Source organism: Etheostoma cragini, chromosome 5, assembly GCF_013103735.1.
Source record: "Etheostoma cragini isolate CJK2018 chromosome 5, CSU_Ecrag_1.0, whole genome shotgun sequence".
In the NCBI taxonomy this organism is placed as follows: domain Eukaryota; kingdom Metazoa; phylum Chordata; class Actinopteri; order Perciformes; family Percidae; genus Etheostoma; species Etheostoma cragini.
The window spans coordinates 12,025,294-12,040,908 of NC_048411.1; the positions used below are offsets into that span (position 1 = coordinate 12,025,294).

General features: G+C 38.5%; 1 protein-coding gene and 1 long non-coding RNA gene across 4 annotated transcripts in view; one reads left to right on the forward strand and one right to left on the reverse strand.

Moving 5' to 3' along the window:
* The window catches only part of LOC117944707, a 24,025-nt gene that overhangs the window by 3,239 nt on the left and 5,171 nt on the right, over positions 1-15,615 (reverse strand). The window contains exon 2 of the long non-coding RNA XR_004656637.1: positions 6,152-6,157. This is a non-coding gene — a long non-coding RNA (uncharacterized LOC117944707). The remainder of the gene's footprint in view (positions 1-6,151; positions 6,158-15,615) is intronic.
* trafd1 (TRAF-type zinc finger domain containing 1) overlaps positions 5,525-15,615 on the forward strand; it is a 12,933-nt gene continuing 2,842 nt past the window's right edge. Inside the window, exons 1-11 of one of the 3 annotated variants that reach the window (XM_034871761.1) lie at positions 5,525-5,783; positions 6,496-6,544; positions 7,367-7,502; positions 8,081-8,134; positions 8,247-8,682; positions 9,223-9,513; positions 9,592-9,656; positions 10,703-10,963; positions 11,278-11,416; positions 12,495-12,711; positions 13,683-13,740. In XM_034871761.1, the coding sequence (XP_034727652.1) occupies positions 6,510-6,544; positions 7,367-7,502; positions 8,081-8,134; positions 8,247-8,682; positions 9,223-9,513; positions 9,592-9,656; positions 10,703-10,963; positions 11,278-11,416; positions 12,495-12,711; positions 13,683-13,740 (1,692 nt within the window). In that variant the 5' untranslated portion in view covers positions 5,525-5,783; positions 6,496-6,509. Of the gene's footprint in view, positions 5,877-6,495; positions 6,545-7,366; positions 7,503-8,080; positions 8,135-8,246; positions 8,683-9,222; positions 9,514-9,591; positions 9,657-10,702; positions 10,964-11,277; positions 11,417-12,494; positions 12,712-13,682; positions 13,741-15,615 lie in introns of all 3 variants that reach the window. The other 2 variants (XM_034871760.1, XM_034871759.1) reach the window with 2 other exon arrangements.

Genomic DNA, 15,615 nt, shown 5'->3' on the forward strand with positions numbered 1-15,615 from the left:
TAAATACTGACTGCGACGCTGAACACATGCAAATGTTAGCTAACGTTACCAGGAAACTTAACTTACCCTTTTGTGTCGTCGAACAACCGCCATGTCGACGTCTGAACTCCGTCGGTATTCCCAAACTCCTGTTTTTTTTAGCGGTGATTTTCGTTGCTTCCTTCAGCTTCTTTTGAAACAAAACATTTCTTCTGGCAGATTTCTTCTCGACAGGTAGCCGACGTGCTGTTATGAGCCGCGCTGAAAATTACGTCATCACGCGTTGCTATAGTGACCAGCCACGCTGAGGCTCTGCAATGGAAAACTGAAGCATAATGGGCCGAGGCGAGCCGAGGCAAGCTGTTATCAGCAGTGGAAAAACGCCAATAATGGGCCGAGGCGAGCCGAGGTGGGCCGAGGCGAGCCGAGGCAAGCTGTTACCAGCAGTGGAAAAACGCACAGAAGAAAATAGTAGTGTTTGGGATGCAGTCGACTCGTCACATTAAATAAGAATTGAAGTCAATAAAAAAAAACAAATTTTAAATGTTAATGTTTAAAAGATTTTTTTTTTTTTAATCAAAGGTGTTTTTTTTAATTAAATTGAAATGGGTGAACTGAGATTGCGATTTTATTAAGATTAATCGTGCAGACCTAGAAGGAAGCTTTAAAGACAGCAGACTAAACTCCGAAAAGCGTCCCTTTGCAAGCTAGACTACTTTTGTTAGAATTGCGCAACACTGATCCTACACTAAATCCAAGAACTGTTCTCTCTGTGATACAAACAAGATAACAGACTTAGACTTCTCTTAATTAATCCTTTTGGGATGACTCCCGCAAGGAAATTGAAGATCCCCATCTTAAGAGGATTTGCCAGTAAATCATCTGTTGTTCTATAGCAGTGGTTCTCAAAGTGGGGTCTGGGGACCCCAAGGAGTCCTTGAAGGGGTTCCACGGGGTCGCCAACAAAAAGGGGAAAAGTAAAGGTAACACAATGGCTGATTGTATGACTATGTAGCTCACTTTCTTTAAAAACATCCAAAAGCAAAACTTTTGGTAGGAGACCCCGGGACAAAGATTCTTATCACATGTGGGCCGGCGGTCTAATTTGTACTTTCCCTACCACCCTGCGACGCCTATTCTCGTCTTTGCCAGATGTCAATTATTGTGCAAGCATGGTAACTGCAACAGTCCTGTCATGTTTGAACTGAGTCCGCATGGATCTTTTTTGCAACGCAGACCTATGCATGAAAGCCAAAAAGTCATTACAAACCGATTAACTCAGCAATTTCCCAGATTATATGTCTAAAGGGGGCTAAAAAAAATTGGACATTGCAGGAGGAGTTTTGCCCTTGTGGTGTAAAAAATGATTTTATGCAAAGTGTCTAGTTACACTAACATATTGTAAGTTTACTCCATTGAGTGTTGGGGATTATATTCAGCCTCTAAACATGTCAATTCTACAGCAGACACGGTTACTAACCACTCTACTCTAGATCACGGGCTCTCAAACTTTTTTCAGCGATGTACCCCCTTTGAATTGGGGTTTTAAGCCAAGTATATAAAGAGGAACAATACAGTGTCTGCAGTGATAGATTGACTAAACAACAACCTTGTAGATGAAAAACATTTAAATGCTACATTTCAGATGTTCAGAATCCATTACTTAATTCACTTATTATAGTATAATTATTTTAGGAATTATGCATGGTATATTTTGAAATTAGCATTTTGCACACACAAAAAATCACCTACCCAAAAGTACTCCCAGGGGTACGCGTACCTCCATTTGAGAAACACTGCTCTAGATTGTGTGTGGGCATCAACAATGAGTCACATAAACATATTTATATGTAATCAATCCGATATTAAACTTGTTTTCTTCTTGTAGGAGTTCAACCTTATCGACAGGCGAGAACTCGCTCCCCTGCAGGACTTGATCGAGAAGCTTGGATCCAAGGACAGATAGACATTTCATCACACATCTCCCCTTTTTTAAACCGCTTCTTTTTCCTACTTTGTCCCTCTCTGTGACCTCAGCTACCTCTATGACTTCTAGTCTCAACTCTTCAAATCTGTGCCTTCTCTCTTTTCATTTCATGAAGGTTTGTACTGTACTTTTCCTTTTATTCCCTTTATCTTTTATGCTGCCTTTGAGACCTTTCTTCCATTTTGCCACCCTAGATCATATAAAATAGTGTAGTATGATAAGAATATTTTTTCACTGGACTGTGGTTAACAACTCTGTAAGAGCCACCTACTGAATATTGTATATTGGGCCAAGAACATTTGGAAGTTAAAGTGAAAACCAGCTTTTTTTCCTTCAGAAGTTGGTATACAGTGTTTTGATTGTCTGAACATAGACAATTTTATTTTTGATAACTTTTAGTTATTGTAATTACAGTGATTACAGTAGCTTTTTGAAATGTCATTAATTTGAAGTGGAGAGTAAAAAGGGCAAGAAAAGTAGTAACATTAAACAGGTATTGAAGATGCATGACAATGCAAGTTTGTGGAAAGTATTGTCAGTCAAACATAAAGACGGGCACAAAAAGGCATCCATTGACTGAATTATAGCTATGTCAATTTGGTCATGCAATATTGTGTTAAGCACATTTTCCTGCTTATTTCTTTATTAAAATAGTATAATGCAAGATATGGTGATAGCGGGGATACTTTTAAACTGCTACTTAGTGATTACTGATAGCCACTTAAAGCTTTAGCAATCATGACCCCATAAAGGAGTTGGTAGAAATCATCAACAGCAGAAATTGAAATGTGAATTATTTGTTTTACTGTCATTTTAGTTCTTTTTTGGTGCCGATTTATTTGTGGAACCCTGCGTATTTGATCTTTCAATGCTGGTACTTTTCTTTTTTACTAAATATTTCCCCCTCCGGATTGTAAAATAGAGCAATAATGATTGCACCTGTGCACAATAAGGACAAGTGACTTGATGTATATGTAGTTTTTCCACAGATGTCTTTACTAGTCCTGGTGCATGTATCATGGTCATTTCCTGAGCTTAACTCTGGCTACAACAGCAGGGCTGTTTGTACTGCCATCCTTTTACAGACTAATCCAGCTATTATTCCTGATGAATGTTTCAATTGGCAATTTGGAGCAAGGGAATTGGTCCTTAACCTTCTTCATGTTGGACAGAAATTCTTGTCAGACAATCATGTCACCAACTAGGAGCTGTTAGATAAAATAATGCATCACCAGAAACCAACCCATGTGACTGGGTACAGTAGAGTGTTCATTTTATAACCTATTGCTTTTTAAGAAATTGAAAGCCTTTCAAAAAATGTGAGGAAAAAAACATGTTTTTACACTTTTAACTGCAATGTATCCACTCTTAAGCCCTCATTTGAATATATAAGTAGTCCTTTCTTTTAATCTAGTCACATATTTTTGAAATGTATTGCTTTTTCTTCACAATTTTGTTTTTAAACTTTTGGCATTGAGTTACATTTCATATTACATGTACATGTAAAATACATAGTTGAATTTACCTTTTCAAATAAGGAACAAGGGCTTTGAAATGAATTAAAATTTTTTTATATATATTAACAATAATGGTCCAATCATTGGGGGGTCATTTTGACTGGGAGGAGGTGCGAGTATGTGTGTACGAACATTTGTTGTAAATAGGATCAGTGTTTTATCTGAACAAAACTGTGCCTTACAAAAATGAAACTGTCTGACATGACAGTATTGGTAGATCAACAACTCAAACACTGAAAGGACACTGTTGTTTTGATCTTAATTTTGTGTATACCACGAAGCTGGAATTGATGGATAAACAGTGAAGTATTGATTATTGTAAGCCTTCAGTGTCCTTTTGCAAACAACAATAATATTTTTTTTTCTCATTTTTCAATATATATGTAGTTTATGTCTACATATGATGCAAACCTTCTGAAGTGGTTTATTTATAAATATGAATTAAAATACAACTTTTCACACAACTATTTAAGCTAATACATATTTTTATTAACAATACGATTCACAGTAATTGGCTTGTTACATAATAATGTGCCTGTGTGATGTTACGTCAGTTTTGTAAAGTTGCTGTCGACTAAAACTTTCTGCACATACAGCGACAATAAGCCTTGGTTCACAACAAACTCAGGCGCCTTCAACAAAGTAACTACAGAAGTGGGGACAAGATCCTGTGCATCCAGATCAAAAACACACTGATGAGAGCGATCGGAGTAGCAAAGAGAAGCTACTTTGAAAACCTGAAGAACAAGTTATCAATGACTCTGTTTCTGAGTGGTAAGGCCTGCAGACCATCCCCCACTACAGGGGACCATCCCAACACTGTAGAGACCCATCAACTGGCCAACAACCCGAATGGATGGGGGGGGGGGGGTCAGAGTGGGGAGGCACACTGACCCCCCCCCCCCTCGCAGTCAGGTTCTGGGAAGAGGCTGTGTCAACTCTTTCAGAGGCAGACCAGGGAGGCACTTGGCCCAGACAGCGTGTCTTCCTCCTGCCTTAAACCCTGTGCTGACCCCATCGTCAACAGATCACCAGAGTCTCCTTCTACTTCAAACGTTCTACCATCATTAAAGTCCCCAAAAAATCCACCATCACAATATTAAATGACTAGGCCTGTTGCTCTGACGTCTGTAATCATGAAATCCTCGGGATGCATAAAGAGGCTGGTGTCGACCGAACATGGTCCTGTGACCAGCTGTCACCACAGGACACTTATACCTGTACAGCTTATCTTGCTTGTCGTCAGTCGTATCTCTATTTCTGTTTATGTACTTTGAAATCAACAAAAAGTTGCAGTCAAATTATCTGTACGTGTCATTCCACATCTTATTAATGATCGCGGATTCATGGATAAACTGGGCTGTGTCTGATAAAGACCAAAATAAGCCCACTATGCTATGGATAAAAGAAATATTGTTTTAGCACATGTTGTTATAAACCAATAATAAAACGCAAATATACCAACACATTACGACAAAGTCACCATATTAGTACAGTAACATAATCAGCTGGTGCACATCAGAGCTGTGCAGAGAGATGCGTAAATCGGCAGTCGATGTTTGCCAGACAGTTTCGGAAAAAAGTCTATCACTTTCTCCCAACTATTGACAGTCCTTCGCGCTATATATCATAAAGTGGTGGGATAAACTTGCTAAAATGCATGCGTAGGACGATCATATCAGGTTAGCAATGTAGCAAATCCCGACTTCCGATGTAGACAGGAAGTTAAACACAAAGTTACAGAGTCAGTGCCAATTTTTTACAGTCTACTGTCGGAGCACTTGTTTACTAAAAGGCCATTTCTGTATAATATCATTGACACATTTATCACAGTTTAGATGTGTTGGTAAAATAAGATATCGGATAGAAATAAAAATTAAAAAGCAGGAATGTCACCCGAGACGTTTTTACAAGCGCACGGTGTTTACTCAACCAATCAAAATCGTTCCTTTAGACTGAGATAGCGAGTTCATTAGGCCCTGAGTAAAGGCGAACAGGTCGCTTTAACCATTAATCCCAACATTTGCATGTACGTTACAAATTCAGATCACAATTCTATTGCGTGTAGACTAAGTCAAATATTATCTATTGCTATGGTAGGATTTGGGTTGGTTGTGTTCATGTTAGAGGTGGCGGAATTGATGTGTACGTAGACAGCCTGACAGGCTTCGCTTGGGGTATAATCACTTATGTGTGTGGACAGAGCATAGACATGGGACAGAGCCAGAGGAGGAAATAACGAACTGGTTTCCGAGATATCATCAAATAGCTGTCGTAATCGGGTTTACTGTTCTACAGAGGTGAATTAAGTAACGAACAGCGTCGTAACATCACAGCGACTGTCAGGCTTGGACTGGGCGCCACATTATTATCCTTAACGTTAGCGACTTTACTTTGTAGCTAAGGAGTGTATAAAGTTGGTTAGCTAGGTACCGTTAGCTAGCTAAATCAACGCTACGTGGTGGTTGCTAACAAGGAATTTAATGTTAAGCTACAGCGCTAACGCTAGCTAGATAGCTAAAGGCAACACAGCTAACATTGTCCAACATTTTGAGCTAGTTCGAGATGCTTGTTGACTAACTTTAACGGTTAGTCCAGGCCAGTGTTAGCTATTGTTAACGTTACCTGCCTATAAACACTGTGTGAGCAAAACGTAAGAGCTGTCAACCAATCTCTCATCTGCTAACAGAGAGTGACGTTAGTTAGCTAACGCTAGCTAGCTACCTGTACTCCTAAACGTTACATTTGCACTGATTATTGATGGGGCTAATTTAAAATGAGCCCAGTAAACTGATGTTGGTGCCACTGCAATTAAAAAACGTTAGACGTCAACGAAATTGTCAACGTGTTGAACTTAACCAAATTCCTTGTTATAACTACAAACATGTAGCTAGGCATGTATTTACCTGTAATAAACATTAGTAAAGCTCGCCAAAACAGAGCTAGGTTAGCGTTAAGTGTCAGTAAAACTATTTTGTGTCATTAATAACTAACGTCACACTTTGTCCATAGGCCTCCGTAAAGCCATGGCAGATGAAAACACACAGTTCTGTGGAAATTGGTAAGTATGAATATGGTACATTGTACAGACAAGCCAATGAAGCTTCGCGAAGCATTGAAGCCTTTCAGCAAATTGGTTCGTAAAACAGTTAATTTCTTGAGGCTTTATGTGCACACAAAACCACCCGTTGGTCAAAGAGTGTAAAACAGGCAGATATATTACAGATGATCACAGCCATCTGTGATGTATGGTATTTTGCTCCATTAAGGGCTTCGGAATGATGAAAGTCAACCGTGAACACAAATCAGTTTTGATGTAATCCATTTATAGCCTATCAATGTTTTGTCTATTCTGACAAGTAGGCTTGTGCTTGTACAACATTACTGTATCTGTCTTGTAATGCATCAAGTGTGTGAAATCAATTTTTTTGGAAAAATACTTGTTAATAATCATGGCAACAGGGGCAATATTTGCAGTCAAGACTAACTTAATCAAGTACAAATCAAGACTAAGGCACTGAATGTTCTTGTGTAACTAGGAGGGGAGACTTTTTTCAGGAACAATAATTTCTCAACTGTGTTAGGGCTTCGGGCATCATCAGTGACGCCATTTTTGTTAAATGATACAAACCTCGATATGTGCTTCACGTTAATTTTATTTAGCTCTATTTCCCTGTCAAGATCGGTTTCCCCTACCTAAACCTGAACCAAACCTTAACTTTGGATGGGGACTGATCTCGACTTGGAAACAGGCTTTGACACTACACCAAAAAAACTAACAACACACGCTCTGAAGCCAGTGCACATCACAAAACATCGCTTCAAGTGATCATTTTAATATGGTGGTGAAAACAGGTTTTCATAATTTTCTTTAATTTTCTAGCAAACATGACATTCCAGAGGCTAATTTTACTACCCATGAGATCCACTGCCGAAGAAACATTGCACTGTGTGATGTATGCCAGGAGCCAGTGCCCCGGTCAGATCTGCAGGAGCACAAACAGCAGGAACACACTCAGGTAATATCTGAACAGCAGTATGAGGCTCTTTAACATAATTCCTGCAGTAGATATGTGCTGCTTTAAAGGGCAGGCCTAATACCAAAAAGTGGAAAAAAGTATGTGTTATCTGCATAGCCTGGAAAAACCAATCAATATGTGTGAACATTAGTTAATCTCTCCCAAATCTATAAACCAGTAAACTGATTTTTGTGATTGTTATATTTCAGTTATTTATCTTGAGTAATTATCTGTGTGATAAGGAAGCTGGAAAGGACAATAAAACGCTAGACTCTGTGGGAGGAACTCTTGTATGTTGTGGACATTTTTTACCCTGGCTTATATTAATTCACTACATGCAACACCTCATTGTGCTTTATTGCTTATTGAACAATCCATTTGATGTAGGATAAAGTACCATAAGTATTGTCAATCAATTACTGATGCTATTTCTAACACGCCAACAATAAACTGGCAAATGCAGTCTCTGTGTCAATAGAAAAGCACATCAGTAACCTTAAATCCTCACTCTGAAAAAGAAACTAATGTCAGACTGTTACCAGATTATAAATTTAAAATCATTTTCAATTTCATTTCAGATTACATGCAAGTGTGGTTTGAAGATTGAGAAGAATCATGTTGATATTCATCAGGTATTTCTGAAGAAAATTACTCCTTGCTATTCTTATTTATCTATTCCCTTTTAAGGTTAAACCATCTTTATTAAATCCTCAAATTGGGCTTCCTTACACTTGTTTCTTTCAGAGCTCCGAATGTTCTCAGCGGCTGGTCCCTTGCCAATACTGTGACCTGGAAATAGTTTTCTGTCAGTCCAAAGAACATGAGGATTATTGTGGTACACGCACTGAGACCTGCGCATTCTGCAAATGCAATGTAATGTTGAGGGAACAATCTGTGCATCCGGTATTATGTGGAAGTCTTACACCGCCCCAAGAGAGGAACAACAGCCGGACAAGTCGCAGTCCAGTAGAACCACAGCCTCCAGGGGCATGGTTTGAAGCCCACTCCATCCGAAACCTCCTAAGAGCCCAAGAGAGAAGCCCAAAGAATAATAACATCAGTGCAGCGGAACAACAGGCATTTCCCCGGCCGTTTGATCCCAGGGCATATAACACTTCAGGGGGACCACAAGGCCCAGGAGACTGGAAGAATACTGCCCCGATGAATACATTCAGCCACTGTGAGTTTATCAAAGACATGTTGATTATTACATTTTCTGTTGGGGAAAAAATGCCCAGCCGGCTTAATTATTTTAGTTTAATAACTAATTATGTATTGGCCAAAAATGTACCAATGTAGCTTTAAAGAACTGTAAAAGCAATTTAAAGGTTCCCTGTAGAGGTTTCTTACAAACAAAACTGGGGTACACACGTGTAAAACACATTGCCCCAAGCACCAATTAGGGTCAAAAACACCACAGAGCACCTTTTAAACTTCCAACTCTTCTAAAGTACCACAACATTTGACATCCTCTTTACACCTTGTTAAAACTCCCTCAATTTGAGTTACACAGAAATATATCATTGTAAATGTTACTTTCAACTATTTCTTTATGTAAGGCCATCTTTATAGATTTAGTCAGTTTTGCAGACAGAGGACACGCAGTAGATGCCCCTGGGAACTATCAACGTTAAAATATCCATTTTTTCTCCTTTTACTTTACTTGTAGTTGCAGCTAAAATTGTTTTCTGAAATAACTATAATACATGTTTTGTTGTAGTGCTGGGGCAGAGGGATTTTCTGAATAGCAGCACCAGTAGTGCGTGGCCACAAAGTGAACTGACACTGGGTGACGATTCATCCGGCCTGGACTACATGTTGGCCCTCAGCCTGCAGAGTGATGGAGAATCAGTGGCTGGAGGCGTCGAGGGCAACCTGTGGAGTGGGATCTGGGACCACAAGATCGGGAAGACGTCTAACACCTCTGTAAACTCTCCATTCTCGCCGCCCAACAACAACTTCCCAAACTTCACTACAGGCACAAGTGCTGTCCAGGAACACGATCAAGCAGGTAAAATGGTTTTGATTAGAGAACTTTGAGTTAGTCTGTTGTCAGTTTTTGTTAATGATTTTTTAATGATTTTCACAGATTCCATGCTTCCTTGTGAGTTTTGCGAAGAGCTGTTTCCTGAAGAGGACCTCATTTTGCATCAGGTTAGAGATTATATTCTTTTGGTTACACTGTTGCTCTTGGGGGTTGACTCGTGACTCATCCAGCTGAATGAGTGCTTATAATAAGCAATCTTGGCCGATATGCATTTAATTTAGATAAACATTTTCGACAAGGATCCTTTACATTTGTGGTAAATCATTAGGCATGGTAGAATCTAATCAACTAAGAGCATGCCTACAAAACAATTAGCCCTCTAGAAAAAGAGGTGACTGTGCCCACAGGATCCTGATATGGACAAAGGCTACATTAACAATACATTGAGAAGAGGGCTAAAAAAGATTGTCATGTGTCATATTCATAGACTTGACTTTATAGACTTAAATTTAGTTTCTTGCTGATGCTAATGCTAGTTCTCCTTTAAGAAACACATCATCATCATCATCATATATATTTATTATACAGGAAAGTTAGAAAAAGTAACATTACATTACAATATAAAAACATTACATTACAATATAAAAACAGGTCCATATTCAAGTAAAACATACATTTAATATTGGAAGAAAACTGGAGAGCACACAGTTTAAAAGTCCAGGTCGGTGCATCATATCTGCAAAATACTACCATAACCTGATTGGCAGATATAACCAGCCTAACAGACCCTGTACACTCTCTCTGCTGAATTTAGGATTACTTGCTGATGTTTTGACATATCTTAGCCTGTTTCCAGCCCCTCTTTGTCAGTTTTAAGTTCCTTTAATGGCAGACTTGCTGTGACCTTACTTACTTTGTCATGCTACTTTTGGTTTGTTCTGTTTGTTCTGGATTGAGCATCGTAAAGTAGTTGAGAGATAAATCTAATCTGTGTAAAATACTCCATAAGCATAAATCAGATGTGACACAGCATGCAAACCGTTGCATACTTTACTTTATTACTTTGTTTAGACAGTTCCCAGTCCTGTTACAGCCTTTCCCTTTTTGAACAAGAAAGAGGCTGTCTTCTCCATCTACTTAGGGACACAAGGGTAACTTGTTGACTTCACAGAGACTTCAACCTTTTTGTATACCTTTCTTCTATTGGTTTCAGACTGGATGCAGCCCCGCCTCTGCCTTTGCTTCTTACAGCAAGCAGCCCTTGTCTCCACCTAAAGAGGACAGGATGAGCAGGAATGCTTCAGGGCTGATGCACAACGTCCCTGACACGCTCGCTTCAAACATCCCCACTTTCCCCCGATCAGTCTCCCCGGCCTCCTACAGTCCTCCAGCCAGTCCACTAGAGGGCGATGTGGTCATTCCATGTGAATTCTGTGGAGTTGCTTTGGAGGAGGCTGTCGTCTTTCACCATCAGGTATGTCAGTAAGAGAGCCAGTGTAAAATGAATAACACATCTCAAGTGACTATTTAGTTGCCTTTTAGGAAAGGATATTATTTTGACCAGTTGTAGGAAATCTTAAAAATGTGTCAATTAAACATATTTCAAATATGTCTTCTATATAGAGCACCACATTATGATAAACAACCAGCCTGTTCATTTCTGAATATGTGTTCATGAATGATGAATATTTAACAAAAGTGTGACAGAATAAAAGAATTTCAAATTTTCTAAAGATTTCTAATTGCTTCATAGCTAACAGCCAATTTAATATGTTTTCTTATATCTAGGACAAATGTGACATGCGTCCTCAGACTGGCCCTCCGATGAATAATCTAACAAAAGCATCTGTCAAAAAAACACTGAGCCCTGCTCAAGACGCCGTTGGTCAGATGTCGCCAGATTTTAAAAGGAGAATGAATCCCCAAGGTAATAAATAGAATTTATTTTGATAATGAATAAACTGATACTAGTTTGATTAGCATTGTTGGAGAGACCCAAGATTTTCAGCGACAGTGACTGGTTTTGCAATTGTTGTGTACTGATACAAAGAAAAGCTGTAAAACCTAAAGAACATGACACGTACAAAGCAAATTTGTGTGGCTATTTTTTGGAGGGAGTTTTGTTGAAGTGCTGAGGGTTTTCTATTCACTTTGTACATCTGTGTTTATTTTAGTGCTGTTAAACGATTCAAATATTTATTGCGATTAATTGCATAAATGTCATAGTTAACTCGCAATTAATCGCATATTTTTATCTATTCTAAATGTCCCTTGATTTCTTTTTGTCCCATTATTTTTTTTCTTCTTCTCATTTAATGCTCTTATCAACGTGGAAAAGTGGATTGGCTTGCATTGTGAAAATGTTTTTTATTTATTGAAAACAACATTGGCATATAGCTTACTGTCGTGTTCAATTTTACACATAACATTCTCACTTGGAACAAATAATCTCTCACACAGTGTAACACTATCCATCAAAAAAAGGCCTAAAAAAAGACTTTGACGAGGGGGCGGAGATTTCACATCAGCTGTGTGCTTGGTCATAGAGTGGTATTTTAGACCGGACGTGCAACAAAACGACAAAACACACACATGACTTCGGTCTTGTCAATGGAACCATTTGGCAACTTTTGAAAAGTTCCACTTTCCATTCAAAATCATATTGCCATCCATTTCGCCGTTTTGTGCTCGCCATCCACTCAAAACATAACGGTACTACTCTTTGGCCGGCTCAAAAGCCTAAACAAGTGTGTACGGCGTGCCTGTTGTTTTGTTTCCGGTCTAGCTAGGTCTGGTGTGGTGTTGTAGTTTTTCTAATGTTACAAACTGTAGTAACATCATATAAAAACAGCATAGTTTTCATGGCCAAAAATAACAATGATCTTGCGATTTAAAAAAAACAAAACAACAATGTTAACATGGGCTTGCGTTAACGCCGTTAAGAACGTGTTTAACTGACAGCACTAGTTTGTTTACACATATTGTGTGTCCTGTTCCACATATAGCTGACTTCTCAGATGGGGACTTAGGATTTGACAGAAAAACACCACCAGGACAAAACCCAAGGGAATGGCAGAGAGGATACATTGGACTACCGAGTCAAAGGAAGACATCCAACTGTGATGCTTCTGTAAAAAACCGAACTCTGCAGTGCAGGGAAGCAGAAGGAGCTCACTCATCTTCCGGTGACACTGAGAAGTCTGGCTATGCATATCTGAAGGGGTAAACGCAATCATCAAATCATATAAAGATTTATTTTTGAATGTCAGTTGAATAACTTAAAGTGATTATATGTAACTTTCCGTATGGGTTGTTGCTATTGGCCACTTTGGACAAAGTCAGTAGTGTTTTTACCTCGTAAAGGTCTTTTCTATGCAGTGCTTTATTGCCGACTGTATTACAGAGTTAGCATTACCGAGAGGTCATATAGTCACTAAGGCTATTTGAATATTTATCATGAACATTTAGCTCAGCCAGAAAATCATTCATCTACAATAAGAGAATATATTACACATGCATTGTTGCATTTCAAGTGTTGCATGCAGTAACTTAGCCTACTTTGGCTCTATCGTGAGCTAAATCGGGTAATGTTATCACTGCCACTGTGTCACGAGCCAAAGCATTGAGAAATTGTTGTAGCAACCAACGTAATAACTTATATAGCGCGTTTCATGAAACCCAAGGAAACTTCACAAAGGTACAGAAGAATATAGGAAAAGAAAAGATTAGGCCAACACAAACACGGACTAATAAAACGTCCACACTAAATGATAGGGGAACCTAATTTGATGTTGGCTACCGACATACAACCACATCGCACATTGTAAAGTTATTTTATGAATGAAATAGACATACTACATACCTGAAGGCCAATTTGGGAACGTTTTTGAATCATTTAAAGTTCCGTAATTGTCTCCATCTGTTGAAAGCCCGACCGAGATTGACTCAATTTCGCTTGTCGTCTTTCACTTTTCCCTTTCTTTTCTGTGATGTCACTGCCCCGCTATTAGCCATAACTACAGCAGATACCTTCCAAAATAAAATAAAAATACAATTATGTCTACATAAAGACATATCCTGCTAACATTTACCTGCATACCCACTACTATTGTTAAACAACTAATGTGCTTTTTTGTAAATAGAATTTTAAAGTATGTTACTCACATTCTGATTTTAATGTGTTTGTCTACCAGAGTACATCTACCAGAAAATAAAGAAGGGAGAGGGAACAGAAGAAACTCTTTGACAAAGGTAACCTTGAAAGTTTAAAAAACAAACTCTCTCCTGTTTTGATTACAGCAAAACTACCTTTCTCACCATCACAGTATACTTCAAACCTTGTAGTACATTCTACTGTCAAAATATGGGCACAATTTAGATAACGTGTCAAACTTCTTGGTGTAGCTCTATTACCAATAACATCCTCTTTCCTGCAGCCAGATTGGATCATACATTTACATTTACAGAGTTAGTCTTATTAGTTGTAAAGACTTTTATATAAATGGCCTTAAAGGATCTTACTAAAACAATGTAAACTACAATGGTCAGATTTATTTAGATATTTTCAGGTCCATCACTTTATCCAAACATGGAGTTCAACCTTTCCAGCCTTAGCAGCAAATTCAGAATTGGACAATATCTTTACAAACTCCTGTGCAGTGTAAAGGCCAGATTTCAAATATATCCAATAAAATCGTTTCTTTTCAAAAGGGATCATTAGCTAAGATCCGAACTGATTGGTCAGGAGAACTTGGGATGGAAATATCTGACGCAGCCTGGGACTGTGCTCAGAGTAGAGTCAACGGCACATCTTCCTGTGCCCGCCTCAACCTGATCCAGTTTAAAGTCTGTCACAGAATTTATTATACCAAATCAAAATGATCCAAAACATAGTTGACTATAGGTGTGCGGTCACACCTAGGATTGCTGTAATTCTACTTCAGCAGACATGGCTCATATGTTTTGGACTTGTCGAAAGTTAAAAGACTTTTGGTCAACTGTTTGCAAAACTCTAAATGAAGCATTTGACATCAATGTGAGACTGAATGCAGACTTGGCCATATTTGGTGTATAAGTAAGTGATGTATTAATGGCCGCTAATAAGCAAAAGGCGTTTGCATTTGCCTCCCTGTTGGCTCGTAGAAGGATAGGGCTGGAATGGAAATGTCCTCAACCACCAAATGCGTCAGTCTGACTTAACGACCTATTGCTATTCCTGAAATTAAAAAAATTAAGTATTTCTCTAGAGGATCAATTGACACATTCCATATATGGGATCAGTTGTTGTTGTTGTTGTAGTACTTTGAGAAGCTTAACACCCTCTGATGCCCTAACTGCTTTGCCCAGTATGCACAGTTGCGTTGTCTGATACCTGATGGGAGCTTTACACAAAGTGGGAATGGCTCCCTCTCTCAACCACTTCCTTCTCCTTTTATTATTTTCAATTCATTTTAATGCGCTTATCAACATGGAAAAGTGGATTGTCTTGCTGTGTGAAAAGGTTTTTATTGAAAACAACATTGGCATGTGGCCAACTGTACTGTTCAATTTCACACGTAACATTTTCACTTAAAACAGTCATTCACACTTTGAGTGAATAATCTCTCACACAGTGTAACACTGTCCATCAATAAATGAGGGGGCGGATAATTGGCATCAGCTGTGTGTTTGGTCATCAAGTGGTATTTCAGACTGGACGTGCTGCGATGAGAGCTCAGTTCACCGTGACAAAACACACACATCACTTTGGTCTTGTCAATGGAACATTTTTGCAACTTTTCAAAAGTAAACTTTCAATTCAGAATCTTATTGCCATCCATTTTGGCGTCTCACGCTCGCCATCCACTCAAAACATAATACAATAACATAACATAATAACATAACAAATTGACACCATTAATAACGTGTTTAACTGACAGCACTAATATACATGTATATATACTGTGTGTGTGTATATATATATATATATATATATATATACATGTGTGTGTGTGTGTGTGTGTATGTATATATACAGTGGGTACGGAAAGTATTCAGACCCCTTTAAATTTTTTAACTCTTTGTTTCATTGCAGCCTTTTTCCAAAAATCAAAAAAGTTCATTTTATTTCTCAGTAATGTACACTCA